The sequence below is a fragment of the Macaca fascicularis genome, chromosome 1, assembly GCF_037993035.2.
Source record: "Macaca fascicularis isolate 582-1 chromosome 1, T2T-MFA8v1.1".
Classification (NCBI taxonomy): domain Eukaryota; kingdom Metazoa; phylum Chordata; class Mammalia; order Primates; family Cercopithecidae; genus Macaca; species Macaca fascicularis.
Window position 1 is genome coordinate 32297962 of NC_088375.1, and position 21504 is coordinate 32319465.

Consider the following 21504-nt stretch of genomic DNA (forward strand, 5'->3'; position numbering starts at 1 on the left):
CTTCTTTACTGATGATATCTGGTCCTCCAGGCCTTCTTGTGATTGCTTGGTTACTTAGAGAGCATGGGGGTGTAAGTAAAATTGCACTTCTTATATGGTAGCTGGCTTCTAAGAGTGAGTGTTCCAACAGACTGGACATGAAAGCTGTCAATATCTCAAGGACTGGGCACATAAACTAGCATGGCACCACTTCCACCATATTCTACTGGTAAAAGCAGTACCATAGTCTGCCCAGGTTGAAATGAGAGAACAGAGACCTTAACTCTCAATGGGAGAAGCATCAAAGAATTGGGACTCTTTAATCCATCACAGATATCTAACCAAAGCCCCACTGAGTTAGCACTCAATGTGGAATTAGTGGAAAAAAGCATGGATTTGCTTTAGTCTGATAGACCTGAGTTATAGCCTGGCTTTACCATTTACTAACAGTGTTCTGTCTCTGAGCTTCAGTTTAGTCATCTCTAAAATGGGGGCAATAACACATATGCCATAGAGTTACTGAGAGGATTAAGTGAAAAATATAAAATACTGGATATATTAGGCAATGAATACATGAACCTAATAATAATTGCTAACGTTTATTGAATATTTACCAAATACTCAGTTTATTTGATGTATGCTATCTCATTTAGTCATTATCTCTTCCTAGGGTGGTATGTTTTCTTCTGGGTGGGTCAGAAAGGACAGAACCCCATTTCTTCTAGCTTTGTCTGTGAACCTGCTTCATTTACTTTGGCCATTTTTGGTTTGATAATTTGGTAATTTGGGTTACTGACTTGTTGTTAGGATTTCCATTATTTCCCTTTTATTTTGATCCCTAAGAACCCAGGTGCTGATGCACACTTGGTACTTTTTGACACTACCTTTTCAGCATTTGTTCTCAGTGCTGTCAGCTTAAGTTTTTGACAGCTTCTCACGCAATCTGTCAGCTCCCTCTGAACCCACGATTGCCTGCTTATCAGAGCCAAAATGTTCGATGTCTTTGTTTCAGTGGGTGCTCTACTGTCAGCCGTTATTTTATGCAAGACTGTGGGTGCTTAATCCTTGGCCTACCTGAGAACGCCATGATCTGCACTTTGGAGCAATTATTCAATTTGGGGCAATTACTTGTAGGTGTTCTTTAAAGCAAAGATGTTGCCAGAATGTCATTGAATTTTGAAATAGCAGTATCCAAATCAGTTAAAAATCTACTTCTTCATGCATACAAGGCTGATCTCAATCAGTTGTCATTAGAGGAAGGTGGTGACCCTTTCTTCCCACAGCAAGCTGGGTTTTTGTTGCCTCATATACTGCAAGCAGTCAGCTACTTTTTGTAAGTGTTTTCAGTGTGGAAACAAATAATAGAATTTAGTTCTGGTAGAAGAACTAAATTTGTTTGTTATCTTTTTACTCTCTGCTCTCAAAATTTACCTGCCTTTAAATGGAAAGAATTGCTTTAATCCTTTAGGAAGTAGAGGACACATTAAATAATATCCAAATAAGAGATGTATTCATTCATTCATATATTCATTGAATTATCTTCTCTAACTTAATTGTTTAGAGTATCACTTTTGGAATTAGGCTGCTTAGGTTAAAATCCTAGATCTGCACTTATTAGGTGTTGGACTTAGGAAAATTACTTTGATTTCTTTAAATCTTGATTTCCTTGTGTATAAAATGGAATTTTAGGTAGTTGTGGGATGAAATAAGGACATGCCTTTAATGTAATTCATTCATATCTTGGCACATACAAAATACTCAGTAGATGTTGGTTATTATTTTGCATTTGGAGTTAGACCTTGTACTATAAATGATGTGGCCATAACATGTTTACTTATTTTTTACTCTTAATAATTTTCCAAACTTTTAGCCCTTTGATTTCTACTAGGTACATGTTTTCCCCTTAAGAACAAACAAATTGCTGGGGATTACATATTCCTAAAAACTGGAGGCATCTTGAAAATGTATGACATCTTTTGCTTTTAAAAATACACTTCAAGGCTGAGTGTGGTGTCTCATGCCTATAATCCCAGCATTTTGTGAGGCCAAGGCAAAAGGATCACTTGAGCCCAGGAATTGGAGACTAGCTTGGGCAACATAGGGATACCTCATCTCTACAAAAAAAGTTAAAAATTAGCCAGGTATGGTGGCACACACATGTAGTCCCAGCTACTTGGAAGCTGAGTTGAGAGAATTGCTTGAGCCTGGGAGGTTGAGGCTGCAGCGAGTGGTGTTCACACCCCTGCACTCCAGCCTGTGTGACAGAGTAAAACTCTCTCTCTTAAAAACAAAACAAAACAAAACAAAACAAAAACCTGATAGAATAACAAGTTCTTTTCTGAATTCCATCAACTCAAATGTCTTAAAGTGTATTTGTTTGCATTGTCGAGCCACTCTGTTTTACTTTACTTCAAGGCTTATAAAGTCTTTACTTTTCTTTATTTTTATGGGTTAATGTCTAGAGCTTCATATAAGCAGATATATAATACCTTATTTTTCTGAACTTGTTTAAAGAATTTACATATATAAATTTTTCTGGTAACTGAAAGTTTCCTCTTTAGCTTCCCAAACTTCAAAACATCATTATCTACTTTTTATTTAAAACACACACTCACCTCCCTTAAGCACAGTATTATAACATGATATAAGCATTCATTAATCCTGCTAGATTGTCATTATTAATAGTGATAATTAACAGTGGTTAATAATTAACTATTGAAGATTATTGGCTCCCCCAAGTGGACCCAGAGAGCTATGCATTTTATCTTTTTTTTTTTTTTTTTTTTTTTTATGTCTTCTATTTCTGTGAGATCTGATATTTTAATTCTGACAACTGTCACTATAGGCTATCTATCCCTGATCCCATCTGGCACATACTTTATCTTGTGGTTTGCTACTTCTGATATCTACAAGCTTCAAAATCATATCACCAAACTAACTGGAAGTATGTATAGAATAAAAAGTTGAGCAAAGGTTTCTCTTGGTGTTTGTGAGAGCCATTTTGGCTATTTAGAGATCTTTATTTAATTTTTACTTGTAAGTTCTTTGTGTTTTGCACAGCTTGGTTGTCTAATTGATTTTGAGATAATTGAAGAAAGGGGTTCTTACTGTAATTTGATGATAATTCTGTAAATTGGTCTAGTTGGGTCCACAGGGAAATAAATCAACCCCAGAAAATTTGGGAAAGCTAGTGTAGTTTAATCATTAAGTCTTCAAATAAGCATTTACTATGCACATTATACCAGCACTGTGTGAGAAAATCTCACTAGACTAGACATCAGGAGGCTTGAGGGGGTGATTCTAGCCTGTTACTAAACACATATGTAAACTAAAAAGCATCTGAGATGGGTTTCATTCAATTTAGAGGTTTATTTTGCCAAGTTATAGACTATGATCCATGACACAGCCTCAGGAGGTCCTGAGAACATGTGCACAAGGTGATTGGGTTTCACATTGGTTTTATATCTTTTAGGGAAACATAAGACATTAATCCATTGCCGAGCACAGTGGCTCATGCCCTTAATCCTAGCACTTCGGGAGGCTGAGGCAGAGGGTTGCTTGAGGCCAGGAGTTCAAGAATAGCTTGGCAATATAGTGAAACCCTCTCTACCAAAAAAAAAAATTATCTGGGTGTGGTGGCACATGCCTGTAGTTCCAGCTACTTGGGAAGCTGATGTGGAAAGATTGCTTGAGTTCAAAACGTCAAGGCTGCAGTGAGCTCTGATTGTGCCACTGCACTCCAGCCTGGGTGACAGAACAAGACTCTGTTTAAAAAATAAAAATAAAAAAAGACATCAGGCCGGGTGCTGTGGCTGACACATGTAATCCCGGCACTTTGGGAGGCCAAGACCGGTGGATCACTTGAGGTCAGGAGTTTGAGACTAGCCTGGCCAAAATGGTGAAACTCCGGCTCTACTAAAAATACAAAAGTTAGCCAGGTGTGGTGGCAGAGCCTGTAGCCCCAGCTACACTGGAGGCTGAGGCTCAAGAATCGCCTGAACCTGGGAAGTGGAGGTTGCGGTGAGCCGAGATTGCACCACTGCACTCCAGCCTGGGTGACAGAGCAAGACTCTGTCTCAAAAAACAAAAACGACATCAGTCAATACATGTGATGTGAAGCATACATTCATTCAGTGCAGTAAGGCAGGACAACTCAAAGCTGGGGCTTCCAGATCATAGGTGGATTCAAAAATGTTATCTTTTTCTTTTATTTTCTTTTCTTTTTCTTTGTTTGTTTTTTGAGACAGGATCTTGCTCTGTCATCTAGGCTGGTGTGCAATGGTGTGATCTTGACTCACTGCAGCTCACCCTCTCAGTTCAAGCATTCCTCCTGCCTCAGCCTCCCATGAAGCTGAGACCACAGGTGTGTACCACCACACCTGGCTAATTTTTTTTTTACTTTCTTGTAGAGAGGGGGTCTCACTTTGTTGCCCAGGTTGGCAAAGATTTCCTGATTGGCAATTGGTTGAAAGAGTTGTTATTATCTAAAAACCTGGAATCAATAGAAAGGAGTGTCTGGGTTAAGATAAGGGGTTGTAAAGACTGGGGTTCTTCTTATGTATATGAAGTCTCCTAGGTAACCACTCCCAGAGGCAATAAATGGCAAATGTTTCCTTTAGAGATCCTTAAAAGGTTCTAGACTCTCAGCCAATCTGTCTTCAGGATCATAAAATGACCTGGAAAGAAAAGGGAATCCTCTATAGAATGCAAATTTTCCCCACAAAAGACAGGTTTTTAGAACCATTTCAAAATATGTTAAAGAATCTATTTTGGGATAAAACAGTTTGGTTTCTTTCAGGGCCCTGCTATCTGCCACGTGATGCTATACTTAGAGTCAGGTTGGAATTTGGTATCTTATTGCTACAGGGTCTTTTCTGTCTGTCTTAGGATCTCTCTTTTAATGTTAATGCTGGTCAGTTGTGTGCCTGAACTCCAAAGGGAGGAGGGTATAATGAGGCATGCCTGATTCCGCCTTCCTATCATGTTCTGAACTATTTTTTCAGGTTTAGTTGGGTCCCTTTGGTCCTCCATTTAGTCAGTTGGAGGGCTTAGAATTTTCTTTTTGGTTTTCACATGATAATATTGGGCTAGTCACATTCATACTCTAAAAAATGAGAATCATTTTATAAGTTGTTATAAGAATCAATGAAATTTCACTATTCCTGTGAATATAAGGAATTTGGGGGGAATGTTTGACAGGGAGGTTAAGAATACAGCCAAGGTAGCTGAACATGGAGTGGAGTTTCCAAAGGCTACCATGAAAGGATTTGGGAAGGAGAGGAGGAGTAGGAAACTGGCTTAAGATAAAGGACCAGAGCATTATGAAGATGAGAAAACAGAGATGAGAGGGGTTTACATTTTGAGCAGTGCCTGGAAAAACAAGAACCAGAGAAATAGTGGATCAGGTTCTGATGGCAGGCTGATAAGCACTCAGGTTGTGAGAATTCACTGTTGCCTAGCAGTTGTGATGTGGTGGTGGTGGACAGAGTTGGAGAACAGGGCAGTAGGTCTCTTTTATATTGGCCTTTAAGTTTTGGCAGGTGGGCAGCAGCTAGTGGGTAAGAAGTGAAATTTTGATTCAGAAAGCAAATTTTGCTTAATTGTAACCCACATTTTAAAATCTGTAATAGTCTTTCTTTTCTCTAGTTGGTAAATTGTGATCAAAACCAGTCTAGGATAATTGCTTAGTATGGTTATGAACTGCGTTCATTTGTTTTTATCTCCTGGCCTGATTATACTTATTTCCTACTTCTTTTGGTTTCTTAAAGAATTAACTGAGTAAACCCCAAACTAAAAATACTTGGTTTATATTTTAACCAACTGAATATTTGTGTTTATCATTCATTCCTTCCATCATTAGTCATATTTCTGGTAGCTGAATGTGAAAGGTTATGTTAGCAAATCATAACAGGAATACACTCTAAATATCTGGGGCTAATCCTTGCTTCTGGAGTTATTTCAGAAACAGAAAAAACATGGTTTATTGTAAGCTTTTTGGGTAGTACATTTGGTACAGCTCCATATCCAAAAGCTAGCCAGAGTGTATCAGTGACCACGATGAAGAGGGCACATGAAATAGACCCTGGACTTACGGGACTTATGCCAACTCATACTTGAAATATCTTTTTTCTTATGTATGATGACTTGCATGGCAAGGAAACAGCACATTTTGTAGCAAACTTATTTCTGATTGTTATCTTTATCATATAAGATTCTCTATCTTTTGAATTTAATAACTCAACATCTCTTCAGAGCAATTGGGCAGAACCCAGAGTTCAAAATTCAGTTCTAGAATGGCTTCTTCAAGAACAATTTAATTTGTTTATTTCTAAAGAAATATTGCTATGGTTTTCAGAAAAGAAAAGGAAGTCTGGCAGATAGCCGCTAATGACCACCTCTAGTTATACGAATAATACTTGAAAGCAATCACTAAAACAAATAAGAAAACAGTAAGAACAGTAGTGGAAATGCAGTGTGATACTTAAAGCCTCCAGTACACAATCTGTCCCACTTATCGGCAACATTGCCTTGTTTTGTTTTATTTTATTCTGTCTGCTACTTGTAGTTTAACTGTAACACCGAGATGTCTAGATTAGGGTTAGGAATTTCAATTAATAATTTTAGACTTCTGCATCATTATGCCAGCTTGAGCAAGGAATTTGACTTTCACAAGACTTAGGCACATGCAAATAATCCAGAAATTGACTGAAGGGAAATAACTTATTGTAAAAACAATTTTATGTGAACATTGATTAAATAGCACCTAAAATTTACAACAAGCCACTCAGGGAAAGAAAATGCCTTAAAAAAAAAACTCATGGTTTAGTTATTGTTTGTGAAGATGAAAGCAATTAGGAATTTTATTAAAGATATATGGAAGTCTTGGGGAAATAATAAAATCGTGGTATATGTGGCACTACTAATTTTCACTTTCTTTTTCTATTTCAGGGTTTGAACATAATCTTTCATGTAGCTTTGGCTCTCCTAAAGGTAAGTCTTTTTTTTTAATCTTAAGTTACCAAATTCTCTTACCTCTTTGCACTTGGGACTGGAATAATTCAATTTACAGTCTTTGAATCATTTTAGTTTCTCAGACACACAAGAAAAGATGACTTCTCTGAGAAACTCTGATCCTCTTCCCTCCTCTCATTCTTTTCTGTTGTTGTTTATTTGGAGTCTTTTTTTTTTCTTATAATCTATGTATTTAATGGTACTATTTTAGTGTTTTTTCCAGTAACATAAAATATCTTTTTATCATGAGTTGGATGATATAAGAGAAAAAGTTAAAAATTGTTTTCTGTCAGAATGATGCCTTCTTTTTTCTTAAAACACTTTTTACTGTAACATCTCTGGAGGTACCTAAACATGTAATTGAATTATTAAAGTTTCCATAATATGCTGACTAAAACAGGAACTACTACATTTCAATTTGCAGTTCTTTCTATGATAGTTAGAAATTTATAAAACACTTTAGAATTCTATTGTAATTACCTTGTTGGATTTTATGTCAACATATCATACAGCTTTAATAATGTGGTAACTGCAAGACATTTGCTGCAGAGTTGGTGAAAATAACCCAGCTGGTTTTTGTCCTTCAGTCAAAGAAGACATTCGGATAGTAAAGGTGATAATTGCCTCAAAGGCACAGGCTTACCCTTTCCTCAGTATAACATGGTGGTTAAAATGGCAGACCTGGACTCCGACAGATTTGCTTCTAATTTCAGCCCTACCGCATGACCTTAGGCAAATTATTCTAAGTGCGCAGAGTCTGAGTTTTGAGATAATAATAGAAATTAATATATGAGATTGTTAAAAGAATTGAGATGATCAAAGAAGTCCTTAATGTAGTATCTAGAACATTTTACTGCCTAGTAAATGTTAGCTGTCATTATTATTGTTCTTTACAAGGTGACTCAGAATATGTTCCTAGGTCCCTTATCATTCTTCTGAATCCCTCAAAAGATAGTGACGTGGTATCATAGGAGGACCTCTTGATATGTTAGGAGAGCCTTAACCATACCTAATCATTAACATAGCCTTGATTTTAAACAAAGGCATGAAATAGTACAGGCCCTCTGCAACTCAGTAAGTGGGTTTCTGTTCCTCATCTCTTATTCCATTACACATTTGCTCTTTGTGAAGTTCGTAAAATGCACTTTTTAAAATTAAATCATTTGTGTTTATATATTTTTATGCCAAAGCTATTTAGAAAATAGAAAAATATTTTAAATAAAATAACACAAACATATTTGCTGTGTCCTTTAATGAAGTCATGGGTTTTGACCTCTAATTTTTTTTCTTTTATTAAAACAAATCCAAGCCGAAACTTTGCAACATGTCCTCTCCACAGGGCTGGAATAAGACTTTTAGAATGCCTAAGCATTGAAAGTATATGTAATTCAGACTAAAAACAATATTAAAACATAAAGTAGGCCGGGCGCGGTGGCTCAAGCCTGTAATCCCAGCACTTTGGGAGGCCGAGGCGGGCGGATCACAAGGTCAGGAGATGGAGACCACAGTGAAACCCCGTCTCTACTAAAAATACAAAAAATTAGCCGGGCGCGGTGGCGGGCGCCTGTAGTCCCAGCTACTCAGGAGGCTGAGGCAGGAGAATGGCGGGAACCCGGGAGGCGGAGCTTGCAGTGAGCCGAGATCGCGCCACTGCACTCCAGCCTGGGCAACAGCGTGAGACTCCGTCTCAAAAAAAAAAAAAAAAAAAAAAAAAAAACATAAAGTAAGTATAAGGAGGTCCACGAAAGTTCTGATTTCTCATATTATATCTAATTTTTTAAACTCTTAGATATTATGTCTTACCCAAAATGCCTTTCCTCATTTTTTTGGTGACTCATCTTTACCAGTGCTTTCACTGCATGTTTAATCTGTCTTTTGAGTAACCCAGGACTACCTCTCTGGATATCAGACCTATACCCTGTGTCAACTTAATACTATATACATTAGTAAGTTATCTTCTTGATTGACATGTTGACTTGTTCATATTATTTTCATTTATTTTGTCCATGTTAACCCAGACAAGAGCTCTACAGAGGACATTCTCTGGTCACTGGGCAGGAAGGCTTTTTCTGTCTTCTTTAGCAATACATGGGCACTCTTCTAGCATCATCTGAGAGAATTTTACTAGTTAGAGAAGATAAAAAGAGCCCTCTCATCACTAGTGCCCTATATTTATGTAACTTCCTTATATGAATCCTGAAGCTGACCCCCCCAAAGACAAAGTATATATGGGACTAAACTGAAGTGTACTTTAGTCATCTATTGCCACCACTTGGAAAAAAGCATACCCAAACTAGTATAGTATACCAGAAAAATTATATGTATTTGTTTATATCAAAATTTAAAACTTTGGAGAACTTCAAATTGCTGGGGTTTTTGTTGTTGTTGTTTTGTTTTGTTTTGTTTTTTGCTTTTTGAGACAGGGTCTCATTCTGCTCACTCTGTTGCCTAGGCTAGAGTACAGTGGCATGCTGATAGCTTACTGCAGCCTCAAATTCCTGGGCTCAAGTGATCCTCCCACCTCAGCCTCTTGAGGAGCTAGAGTTACAGGTAGATGCCACCATGCCCAGCTAATTTTAAAAATTTTGTAGGCCGGGCGCGGTGGCTCAAGCCTGTAATCCCAGCACTTTGGGAGGCCGAGACGGGCGGATCACGAGGTCAGGAGATCGAGACCATCCTGGCTAACACGGTGAAACCCCGTCTCTACTAAATACAAAAAAAAGTAGCCGGGTGAGGTGGCGGGCGCCTGTAGTCCCAGCTACTCGGGAGGCTGAGGCAGGAGAATGGCGTAAACCTGGGAGGCGGAGCTTGCAGTGAGCTGAGATCCGGCCACTGCACCCCAGCCTGGGCGGCAGAGCAAGACTCCGTCTCAAAAAAAAAAAAAAAAAAAAAAAAAAAAAATTTTGTAGAGACGGGGTCTCACTATGTTGCCCAGGCTGGTCTCAAATTCCTGGACTCAAGCAGTCCTCCTGCCTTGGCCTCCCAAAGCACTGGGATTATAGGTGTGAGCCAATGAGCCTGGCCTTCAAAGTGCTTATGAATTGAGCCTAACGAATTTTCAGTATAGCTACAGAGAGACTTCAGATATCTCTGTATTATAAGCATTTCTTGTGATGAGGGGACAGACCTAACATTTCTTGAACATTTATACTCTGTGTTAAGTACTAACAGATTATCTCATTAACATACATTAAATGTCTAGGTGTTATTTGTGGAAGAGTAATGGTATTAGCCAGAGAAAAACATCTAATTCTTCCCCCAGCCCCTAGTTGATGATTGAGAGATCAAAGCCCAAGACCACCTAAAGACTTTTGTCTCAGTAGTGGGAAAATTGGATTTATAATGTTTTTGAATGGGATAGATATAGGATGAATTCTCTGTTGCTCAGTTTGGTTTTAAAGACACCTGCTTTCTGAACAGGATCAGCTTCTTTTTGGTTAGTAATAGCCTATCAGGTAGCTAGAAAGGTACTGAGCTAAAAGAATGATTCACAATACTAGGCAGCATCATGAAATCATTTTGTGTACAGTAGGTAGTTCAGATATATTCCTCCAAATCTAATTTATTTACTTATATGAAACATTAGGTAGTCATAGAATACATTCAATAGATTTAATAGACTGGAGATGATAAGTCAGAATTGATCTTAGTCACTTCATATTGGGCACAGAAATTTTTCAGTCAGAATAGGTTTTTTGTTTGCTGACCGTGGTTAAAAGCAAATGGCAGAGTGTTTTTCTCTGGCCTTCCCAAAGTATTATATGCTCGTTTCGTGTCCTACGTGTATATGCAAACACTACAGAGATAAATAAGGCCCAATCATAATCCCATTCCCAGGGATAACCATAATAAAAACTTGGTATAAAGCCTTTATCCCATGCTTTGGTCTATGGTTATATAAGTATGCATTACCTACCTATACACATATGTATGTATGTATGTATATTTTTAATCTGGGTTTGAGATAAGATGGGAAAGTGGGGGAAAATCCAGAAGAACAGTGTGAAAGGATGCACATAAATTTATTTTCTTTCAAAAAATGCTGTTGAACAATACTCTTTTTCATTTAGTATATCATGAATATCTTTCCATGTCACTAAACATATGTAATGGTTAAAAGCATGTGGACATTGGAGCCAGACTACTTAAGTTCAGATTCATTAAAAACAATTTGTCCAATGGTCTTAGGTAAATTACAGTTTCTCCATTTTTTAAATGGGGGAATATTAGTAATACCAGTCTCATAAGATTGTTGTCAGAGTTTAATGAGTTAATATATGATTGATGCCTAGCAGTCAGTACTACAGTGTACTGAGGTGCTATTTAGCACCTCTGTCTCTAAATTCTGTTAGAGACAGAATTTTCTTTTGACTGTTTTTATCCTATTGTATATGCCATAATTTATTTTGAGGCGGAGTCTGGTTCTGTTGCCCAGGCTGCAGAGCAGTGGCACGATCTTGATTCACTGCACCCTCCGCCTCCTGGGTTGCAAGTGATTCTCCTGTCTCAGCCTCCCTTGTAGCTGGGATTACAAGTCCAAGCCTCTAAGCCCTGCTAAATTTTGTATTTTTACTAGAGATGGAGTGTCACCATGTTGGCCAGGCTGGTCTCGAACTCCTGATCTCAGGTGATCCACCCACTTTGGCCTCCCCAAGTGTTGGGATTACAGGCGTGAGCCACCACGCCCTGCCCTGTACCATAATTTTTTTTTTTTTTTTTGAAAGCCACTGACTTAATTGATCTAAAAAACTTTACAAGGACAGTGACTTTTTTGTCAAAAAAGGAGCCAAATGGTATCAAATGGACTGAAAGTGAGGGTGGGGGTGAGGGACAGGGCCAGGAACCCATTCAGGAAAGCTGGTAACTGTCCCCAGGGAACTGGCAGGGGAAAAAGGAAGACAGGAGGCATGCAAGAGCGAGAATCCAAAAAAGTTAAAATGGTTAGGAGAAAAAACTCCCAAAAGACCCTGGAGTACATTGTAGGTGAGTAGGACAATAGCAGTCTTTTCCTTTGTTGAGGACAGGGGAGGAGTCTCTATTCGCTTGCAAGCTCCAGTTGAGGGCTGGGGATTGAGGGCTTCCCAGAAAGCATCACAAGAAGACGTCACACCACTCTCAAAGGCATCCGAAGCAATCCTGGTACTGCTTGGCATTGGCACCACCAGTGTCCCTCAGCCATTCTCGGAGGAGGTCTTCATCTTTAGCACCAGAAACTGGCCAAGGACAACATAGGCCTTGTCAAAGCCCCTTTCCTGCAGCTTCTTGTCCATAACTTCACCAATCCCAGCCAGGCTTCCTCCTGGCTTTTCCCCCACGGACTCTGCCACAAAGTCTCGGTGCTTTTGGGAGGTTGTAATCTTGCTGCTGTTCAGGTTTAATCGTCAGCTTCAGTTCTCATAATGGTTCCTCCTGCCACCCATCCGTTCAAGCCACTAGAACTTTCCCCTATACCATAATTTATTTAACCAATTTTATATTTAGTTTTTATGGACATTTGTTTCCAGAATTTCCTGTTAAACAAAACCGTAACAAATATCCTTAAACTTGCATCTTTGTGTACTTATCTGATATCTCGGGTAAATTTCTAGAAATGGAATTGCTATGTCAAACTGTAACCAACTTTTAATTTTGGATACATATTACAAAATTCTTCTCTGCCAGCAACATGAGAATGCATTTTCCTATACTCTTCAAAAAAACCAGAATTGCTAAACAAGCACGTTTATGGAAATTGAAAGCAAGTTATCAATATCAGTATAAATATAATATATAAACAAATGTATACATTTATATATTTATACATAAATATGTAAATGTAATAAATATAAAGCAAAGCAGTTTAAAAGTAATGATTTAGTAATCTTTTTATTAATAAATCATATAAACAAAGCTCTTCAGTCAGCTTCGAAGAGTCCAGTATTATTTTCTTTTTTTGGGAGAATATCCGGTTTCTTTAGGGAAGCAGTGAATCATAGCTAAATTCTAGAAGCCTGGACCTTCTCTTAGTTTGGAAGGGCTTATATAAAAGTTCTGACACTTGGGGGGCCAAGGTGGGTGAATTACCTGAGGTCAAGGGTTCGAGACCAGCTTGGCCAACATAATGAAACCCCATCTCTACTAAAAATACAAAAAACAGCCAGGCGTGATGGGGGGCACCTGTAATCCCAGCTACTTGGGAGGCTGAGGCACAAGAATCACTTGAACCTGGGAGGCAGAGGTTGCAGTGAGCCAAGATCACACCATTGTATTCCAGCCTGCACAACAGAGTGAGACGCCAACTCAAAAAAAAAAAAAAAAAAAAGTTCAGAAGGGAGCAAGATGGCCGAATAGGAACAGCTCCAGTCTCCAACTCCCAGCGCGAGCGACACAGAAGACCGGTGATTTCTGCATTTTCAACTGAGGTACTGGGTTCATCTCACTGGGGAGTGCCGGACGATCGGTGCTGGGCAGCTGCTGCAGCCCGACCAGCGAGAGCTGAAGCAGGGCGAGGCATTGCCTCACCTGGGAAGCGCAAGGGGGAAGGGAATCCCTTTTCCTAGCCAGGGGAACTGAGGCACACAACACCTGGAAAATCGGGTAACTCCCACCCCAATACTGCGCTTTAAGCAAACAGGCACACCAGGAGATCATATCCCACACCTGGCCGGGAGGGTCCCACACCCACGGAGCCTCCCTCATTGCTAGCACAGCAGTCTGTGATCTACCGGCAAGGCAGCAGCGAGGCTGGGGGAGGGGCGCCCGCCATTGCTGAGGCTTAAGTAGGTAAACAAAGCTGCTGGGAAGCTCGAACTGGGTGGAGCTCACAGCAGCTCAAGGAAACCTGCCTGTCTCTGTAGACTCCACCTCTGGGGACAGGGCAATAACAAACACAGCCGAAACCTCTGCAGACGCAAACGACTCTGTCTGACAGCTTTGAAGAGAGCAGTGGATCTCCCAACACGGAGGTTGAGATCTGAGAAGGGACAGACTCCCTGCTCAAGTGGGTCCCTGACCCCTGAGTAGCCTAACTGGGAGACATCCCCCACTAGGGGCAGTCTGACACCCCACACCTCACAGGGTGGAGTACACCCCTGAGAGGAAGCTTCCAAAGCAAGAATCAGACAGGTACACTCGCTGTTCAGAAATATTCTATCTTCTGCAGCCTCTGCTGCTGATACCCAGGCAAACAGGGTCTGGAGTGGACCTCAAGCAATCTCCAACAGACCTACAGCTGAGGGTCCTGACTGTTAGAAGGTAAACTATCAAACAGGAAGGACACCTACACCAAAACCCCATCAGTACATCACCATCATCAAAGACCAGAGGCAGATAAAACCACAAAGATGGGGAAAAAGCAGGGCAGAAAAGCTGGAAATTCAAAAAATAAGAGCGCATCTCCCCCGGCAAAGGAGCGCAGCTCATTGCCAGCAACGGATCAAAGCTGGACGGAGAATGACTTTGACGAGATGAGAGAAGAAGGCTTCAGTCCATCAAATTTCTCAGAGCTAAAGGAGGAATTACGGACCCAGTGCAAAGAAACTAAAAATCTTGAAAAAAAAGTGGAAGAATTGATGGCTAGAGTAATTAATGCAGAGAAGGTCATAAACGAAATGAAAGAGATGAAAACCATGACACGAGAAATACGTGACAAATGCACAAGCTTCAGTAACCGACTCGATCAACTGGAAGAAAGAGTATCTGCGATTGAGGATCAAATGAATGAAATGAAGCAAGAAGAGAAACCAAAAGAAAAAAGAAGAAAAAGAAGTGAACAAAGCCTGCAAGAAGTATGGGATTATGTAAAAAGACCAAATCTACGTCTGATTGGGGTGCCTGAAAGTGAGGGGGAAAATGGAACCAAGTTGGAAAACACTCTTCAGGATATCATCCAAGAGAACTTCCCCAACCTAGTAGGGCAGGCCAACATTCAAATCCAGGAAATACAGAGAATGCCACAAAGATACTCCTCGAGAAGAGCAACTCCAAGACACATAATTGCCAGATTCACCTAAGTTGAAATCAAGGAAAAAATCTTAAGGGCAGCCAGAGAGAAAGGTCGGGTTACCCACAAAGGGAAGCCCATCAGACTAACAGCAGATCTCTCGGCAGAAACTCTCCAAGCCAGAAGAGAGTGGGGGCCAATATTCAACATTCTTAAAGAAAAGAATTTTCAACCCAGAATTTCATATCCAGCCAAACTAAGTTTCATAAGTGAAGGAGAAATAAAATCCTTTACAGATAAGCAAATGCTTAGAGATTTTGTCACCACTAGGCCTGCCTTACAAGAGACCCTGAAGGAAGCACTAAACATGGAAAGGCACAGCCGGTACCAGCCATTGCAAAAACATGCCAAAATGTAAAGACCATCGAGGCTAGGAAGAAACTGCATCAACTAACGAGCAAAATAACCAGTTAATATCATAATGGCAGGATCAAGTTCACACATAACAATCTTAACCTTAAATGTAAATGGACTAAATGCTCCAATTAAAAGACACAGACTGGCAAACTGGATAAAGAGTCAAGACCCATCAGTCTGCTGTATTCAGGAGACCCATCTCACACACAGAGACATACATAGGCTCAAAATAAAGGGATGGAGGAAGATTTACCAAGCAAATGGAGAACAAAAAAAAGCAGGGGTTGCAATACTAGTCTCTGATAAAACAGACTTTAAACCATCAAAGATCAAAAGAGACAAAGAAGGCCATTACATAATGGTAAAGGGATCAATTCAACAGGAAGAGCTAACTATCCTAAATATATATGCACCCAATACAGGAGCACCCAGATTCATCAAGCAAGTCCTTAGAGACTTACAAAGAGACTTAGACTCCCATACAATAATAATGGGAGACTTCAACACTCCACTGTCAACATTAGACAGATCAACGAGACAGAAAGTTAACAAGGATATCCAGGAATTGAACTCATCTCTGCAGCAAGCAGACCTAATAGACATCTATAGAACTCTCCACCCCAAATCAACAGAATATACATTCTTCTCAGCACCACATCGTACTTACTCCAAAATCGACCACGTAATTGGAAGTAAAGCACTCCTCAGCAAATGTACAAGAACAGAAATTATAACAAACTGTCTCTCAGACCACAGTGCAATCAAACTAGAACTCAGGACTAAGAAACTCAATCAAAACCGCTCAACTACATGGAAACTGAACAACCTGCTCCTGAATGACTACTGGGTACATAACGAAATGAAGGCAGAAATAAAGATGTTCTTTGAAACCAATGAGAACAAAGATACAACATACCAGAATCTCTGGGACACATTTAAAGCAGTGTGTAGAGGGAAATTTATAGCACTAAATGCCCACAAGAGAAAGCAGGAAAGATCTAAAATTGACACTCTAACATCACAATTAAAAGAACTAGAGAAGCAAGAGCAAACACATTCGAAAGCTAGCAGAAGGCAAGAAATAACTAAGATCAGAGCAGAACTGAAGGAGATAGAGACACAAAAAACTCTCCAAAAAATCAATGAATCCAGGAGTTGGTTTTTTGAAAAGATCAACAAAATTGACAGACCACTAGCAAGACTAATAAAGAAGAAAAGAGAGAAGAATCAAATCGACGCAATTAAAAATGATAAAGGGGATATCACCACCGACCCCACAGAAATACAAACTACCATCAGAGAATACTATAAACACCTCTACGCAAATAAACTGGAAAATCTAGAAGAAATGGATAATTTCCTGGACACTTACACTCTTCCAAGACTAAACCAGGAAGAAGTTGAATCCCTGAATAGACCAATAGCAGGCTCTGAAATTGAGGCAATAATTAATAGCCTACCAACCAAAAAAAGTCCAGGACCAGATGGATTCACAGCTGAATTCTACCAGAGGTACAAGGAGGAGTTGGTACCATTCCTTCTAAAACTATTCCAATCAATAGAAAAAGAGGGAATCCTCCCTAACTCATTTTATGAGGCCAACATCATCCTGATACCAAAGCCTGGCAGAGACACAACAAAAAAAGAGAATTTTAGACCAATATCCCTGATGAACATCGATGCAAAAATCCTCAATAAAATACTGGCAAACCGGATTCAGCAACACATCAAAAAGCTTATCCACCATGATCAAGTGGGCTTCATCCCTGGGATGCAAGGCTGGTTCAACATTCGCAAATCAATAAACATAATCCAGCATATAAACAGAACCAAAGACAAGAACCACATGATTATCTCAATAGATGCAGAAATGGCTTTTGACAAAATTCAACAGCCCTTCATGCTAAAAACGCTCAATAAATTCGGTATTGATGGAACGTACCTCAAAATAATAAGAGCTATTTATGACAAACCCACAGCCAATATCATACTGAATGGGCAAAAACTGGAAAAATTCCCTTTGAAAACTGGAACAAGACAGGGATGCCCTCTCTCACCACTCCTATTCAACATAGTGCTGGAAGTTCTGGCTAGGGCAATTAGGCAAGAGAAAGAAATCAAGGGTATTCAGTTAGGAAAAGAAGAAGTCAAACTGTCCCTGTTTGCAGATGACATGATTGTATATTTAGAAACCCCATCGTCTCAGCCCAAAATCTCCTTAAGCTGATAAGCAACTTCAGCAAAGTCTCAGGATACAAAATTAATGTGCAAAAATCACAAGCATTCTTATACACCAGTAACAGACAAACAGAGAGCCAAATCAGGAATGAACTTCCATTCACAATTGCTTCAAAGAGAATAAAATACCTAGGAATCCAACTTACAAGGGATGTAAAGGACCTCTTCAAGGAGAACTACAAACCACTGCTCAGCGAAATAAAAGGGGACACAAACAAATGGAAGAACATACCATGCTTATGGATAGGAAGAATCAATATCGTGAAAATGGCCATACTGCCCAAGGTAATTTATAGATTCAATGCCATCCCCATCAAGCTACCAATGAGTTTCTTCACAGAATTGGAAAAAACTGCTTTAAAGTTCATATGGAACCAAAAAAGAGCCCGCATCTCCAAGACAATCCTAAGTCAAAAGAACAAAGCTGGAGGCATCACGCTACCTGACTTCAAACTATACTACAAGGCTACAGTAACCAAAACAGCATGGTACTGGTACCAAAACAGAGATATAGACCAATGGAACAGAACAGAGTCCTCAGAAATAATACCACACATCTACAGCCATCTGATCTTTGACAAACCTGAGAGAAACAAGAAATGGGGAAAGGATTCCCTATTTAATAAATGGTGCTGGGAAAATTGGCTAGCCATAAGTAGAAAGCTGAAACTGGATCCTTTCCTTACTCCTTATACGAAAATTAATTCAAGATGGATTAGAGACTTAAATGTTAGACCTAATACCATAAAAATCCTAGAGGAAAACCTAGGTAGTACCATTCAGGACATAGGCATGGGCAAAGACTTCATGTCTAAAACACCAAAAGCAACGGCAGCAAAAGCCAAAATTGACAAATGGGATCTCATTAAATTAAAGAGCTTCTGCACAGCAAAAGAAACTACCATCAGAGTGAACAGGCAACCTACAGAATGGGAGAACATTTTGCAATGTACTCATCTGACAAAGGGCTAATATCCAGAACCTACAAAGAACTCAAACAAATTTACAAGAAAAAAACAAACAACCCCATCAAAAAGTGGGCAAAGGATATGAACAGACATTTCTCAAAAGAAGACATTCATACAGCCAACAGACACATGAAAAAATGCTCATCATCACTGGCCACAGAGAAATGCAAATCAAAACCACAATGAGATACCATCTCACACCAGTTAGAATGGCGATCATTAAAAAGTCAGGAAGCAACAGGTGCTGGAGAGGATGTGGAGAAATAGGAACACTTTTACACTGTTGGTGGGATTGTAAACTAGTTCAACCATTATGGAAAACAGTATGGCGATTCCTCAAGGATCTAGAACTAGATGTACCATATGACCCAGCCATCCCATTACTGGGTATATACCCAAAGGATTATAAATTATGCTGCTATAAAGACACATGCACACGTATGTTTATTGCAGCACTATTCACAATAGCAAAGACTTGGAATCAACCCAAATGTCCATCAGTGACAGATTGGATTAAGAAAATGTGGCACATATACACCATGGAATACTATGCAGCCATCAAAAAGGATGAGTTTGTGTCCTTTGTAGGGACATGGATGCAGCTGGAAACCATCATTCTCAGCAAACTATCACAAGAACAGAAAACCAAACACCGCATGTTCTCACTCATAGGTGGGAACTGAACAATGAGATCACTTGGACTCAGGAAGGGGAACATCACACACAGGGGCCTATCATGGGGAGGGGGGAGGGGGGAGGGATTGCATTGGGAGTTATACCTGATGTAAATGATGAGTTGATGGGTGCAGCACAGCAACATGGCACAAGTATACATATGTAACAAACCTGCACGTTATGCACATGTACCCTACAACTTAAAGTATAATAATAATAATAAATAAATTAAAAAAAAAATCAATAAATTTCCCAAATAACAATCAAAAAAAAAAAAAAAAGTTCAGAAGTATATCTTTGATGTTTTTGGCTTTTCAGCCCTTTCCAGTATGGTTTTTCCTTACCATTCCATTGAAGCTTTTTTGATATCTTACTTGATCCTTCAACAGTTGTCAAAACAGCATAATGACAGACACAACGCTTCCTTTTTCTTCCCCTTCTTTTTTTATGTTTCGGAAACATCTTCCCTCGGCTTCTGTCCTTTCTTTTATCTCCACCTCTGCTGCTTCTCTCTTTTTTTCCCCTCGTTTCCTTTTTTTTCCCTAGCCATTAACTTGGAGTTCTACATATCTCCAGCCTCTAGGAAGTCACTTCTTGCTTCTCCCTTGTTGATCCTGTTCATTCCCCTGGTTTCATCTATAAATGTTTACTCTCATTTATTTTTATTTTTTTAATCCCTCACTCCGCTCCCACTCTTTCCCCTTCTGAGTCTCCAGTGTCCACTTTCTACTTTGTATGCTTTTGCATACCCATAATTTAGCTCTCACTTATAAGTGAGAACATGCGGTGTTTGATTTTCCATTCCTGAGTTAATTCACTTAGCATAATGGCCTCCTCTTTCAAGTTGCTACAAAAGACATTATTTTGTTCTTTTTTAAGGCTGAGTAGTATTCCATGGTGTATATATTAATGTATCACATGTTCTCATCTACTCCTCAGTTGATGGGCACTTAGGTTGAGTTTACTCTCATTTTTATTTAATCCAAACCCACATATTTGGCTGTGAACTGAACATGTCGACTTGGGTGTTTCACAGGCACATCAAAAGTCAAAACTGAAATAATGTGCCCTCCCAAATGTAATTTTCCTCTAGTAACCTCCACTTCAGTAAGGACTCTACCCAGCTGCTCAAACCAGAAACCTAGAAGTTATCCTTAACTCTCTTCTTAATATCCCATATCCGTTCAATCACTAAGTCCTGTGGATTCTACTTCTTGAAAATTTTTAGAATCTTCCCACTTTCCTCCTATTCTTACTTTGGTAGCTTTTAGGCCACCAAATTTTCCAGGAAAATGATGGTCTCCTGGATTATTGCAGGACCTCCTGTAGTAACAAAAATTGGATACCTATGAAGTGCCAGGTACTGTTCTAGGCATTGGAGATAAAGTAGTAACCAGGAAAGAAAGACCCTGCTTTCATGGAACTTGCACTCCAATGAAAGAAAGATAGTAATTAAACAAATAAATGAATATATATGTTAGTTCTTGCATTGCTATAAAGAAACATTTGAGGATGGGTAATTTATTAAAAAAAAAAAAAAGAAGAAGAAGAAGAAGTTTGAGCCAGGCACATTGGCTCACGCCTGTAATCCCAGCACTTTGGGAAGCCAAGGTGGGCGGATCGCTGGAGGTCAGGAGTTCGAGACCAGCCTGGCCAACATGGTGAAACCCATCTCTACTAAAAAAACTAGCCAGGCATGGTGGTGTGCACCTGTAGTCCCAGCTACTCGGGAGGCTGAGGCGGGAGAATCGCTTGAACCTGGGAGGCGGAGGTTGCGGTGAGCTGAAATTGCACCACTGTGCTCCAGCCTGGGCAACAGAGTAAGACTCTGTCTCCAAAAAAAAAAAAAGAAAGATAAGAAAAGTGGTTTTATTTTGGGCTACAGTTTAACAGGCTATACATAAAACATAGTACTGGTATCTGCTTCTGGTGAGGGCCTCAGGAAGCTTACAATCATGGCAGAAAGCAAGGGGAGCTATATATCACATGACAAGAGGAGAAGCAAGAGACAGAAGGGGGAGGTCCCAGACTCTTTTACAACAGCCAGATCTCATGTGAACCCACTGAGTGAGAACTAGCTCATTAGAAAGGGGATGGCAATAAGCCATTCATGAGGGATCTACCCCTGTGACCCAAACGCCTCCCACTAGGCCCTACCTCCAATATTGGGGATTACACTTCAACATGAGATTTGGAGGGGACAAACATCCAAACCATATCAATATGATTAGTTTAGATCATGCCGAGATTTATGAAAGAGTTAGGTTTGAGAAGATGGTGGCTTGAATTTGAGTA

At 39.6% G+C, this 21504-nt stretch overlaps 1 protein-coding gene across 15 annotated transcripts in view; it reads left to right on the top strand.

The window, feature by feature from the left end:
- The window catches only part of RABGAP1L (RAB GTPase activating protein 1 like), a 799577-nt gene that overhangs the window by 538773 nt on the left and 239300 nt on the right, over positions 1 to 21504 (top strand). For all 15 annotated transcript variants that reach the window (XR_010581946.1, XM_065531860.1, XM_065531858.1 and 12 more), the window contains one exon: positions 6928 to 6969. Coding sequence is in view for 13 of the 15 variants with exons in the window: in XM_065531860.1 (XP_065387932.1) it covers positions 6928 to 6969 (42 nt within the window). In the remaining 2 variants the exon portion in view is untranslated. The remainder of the gene's footprint in view (positions 1 to 6927; positions 6970 to 21504) is intronic.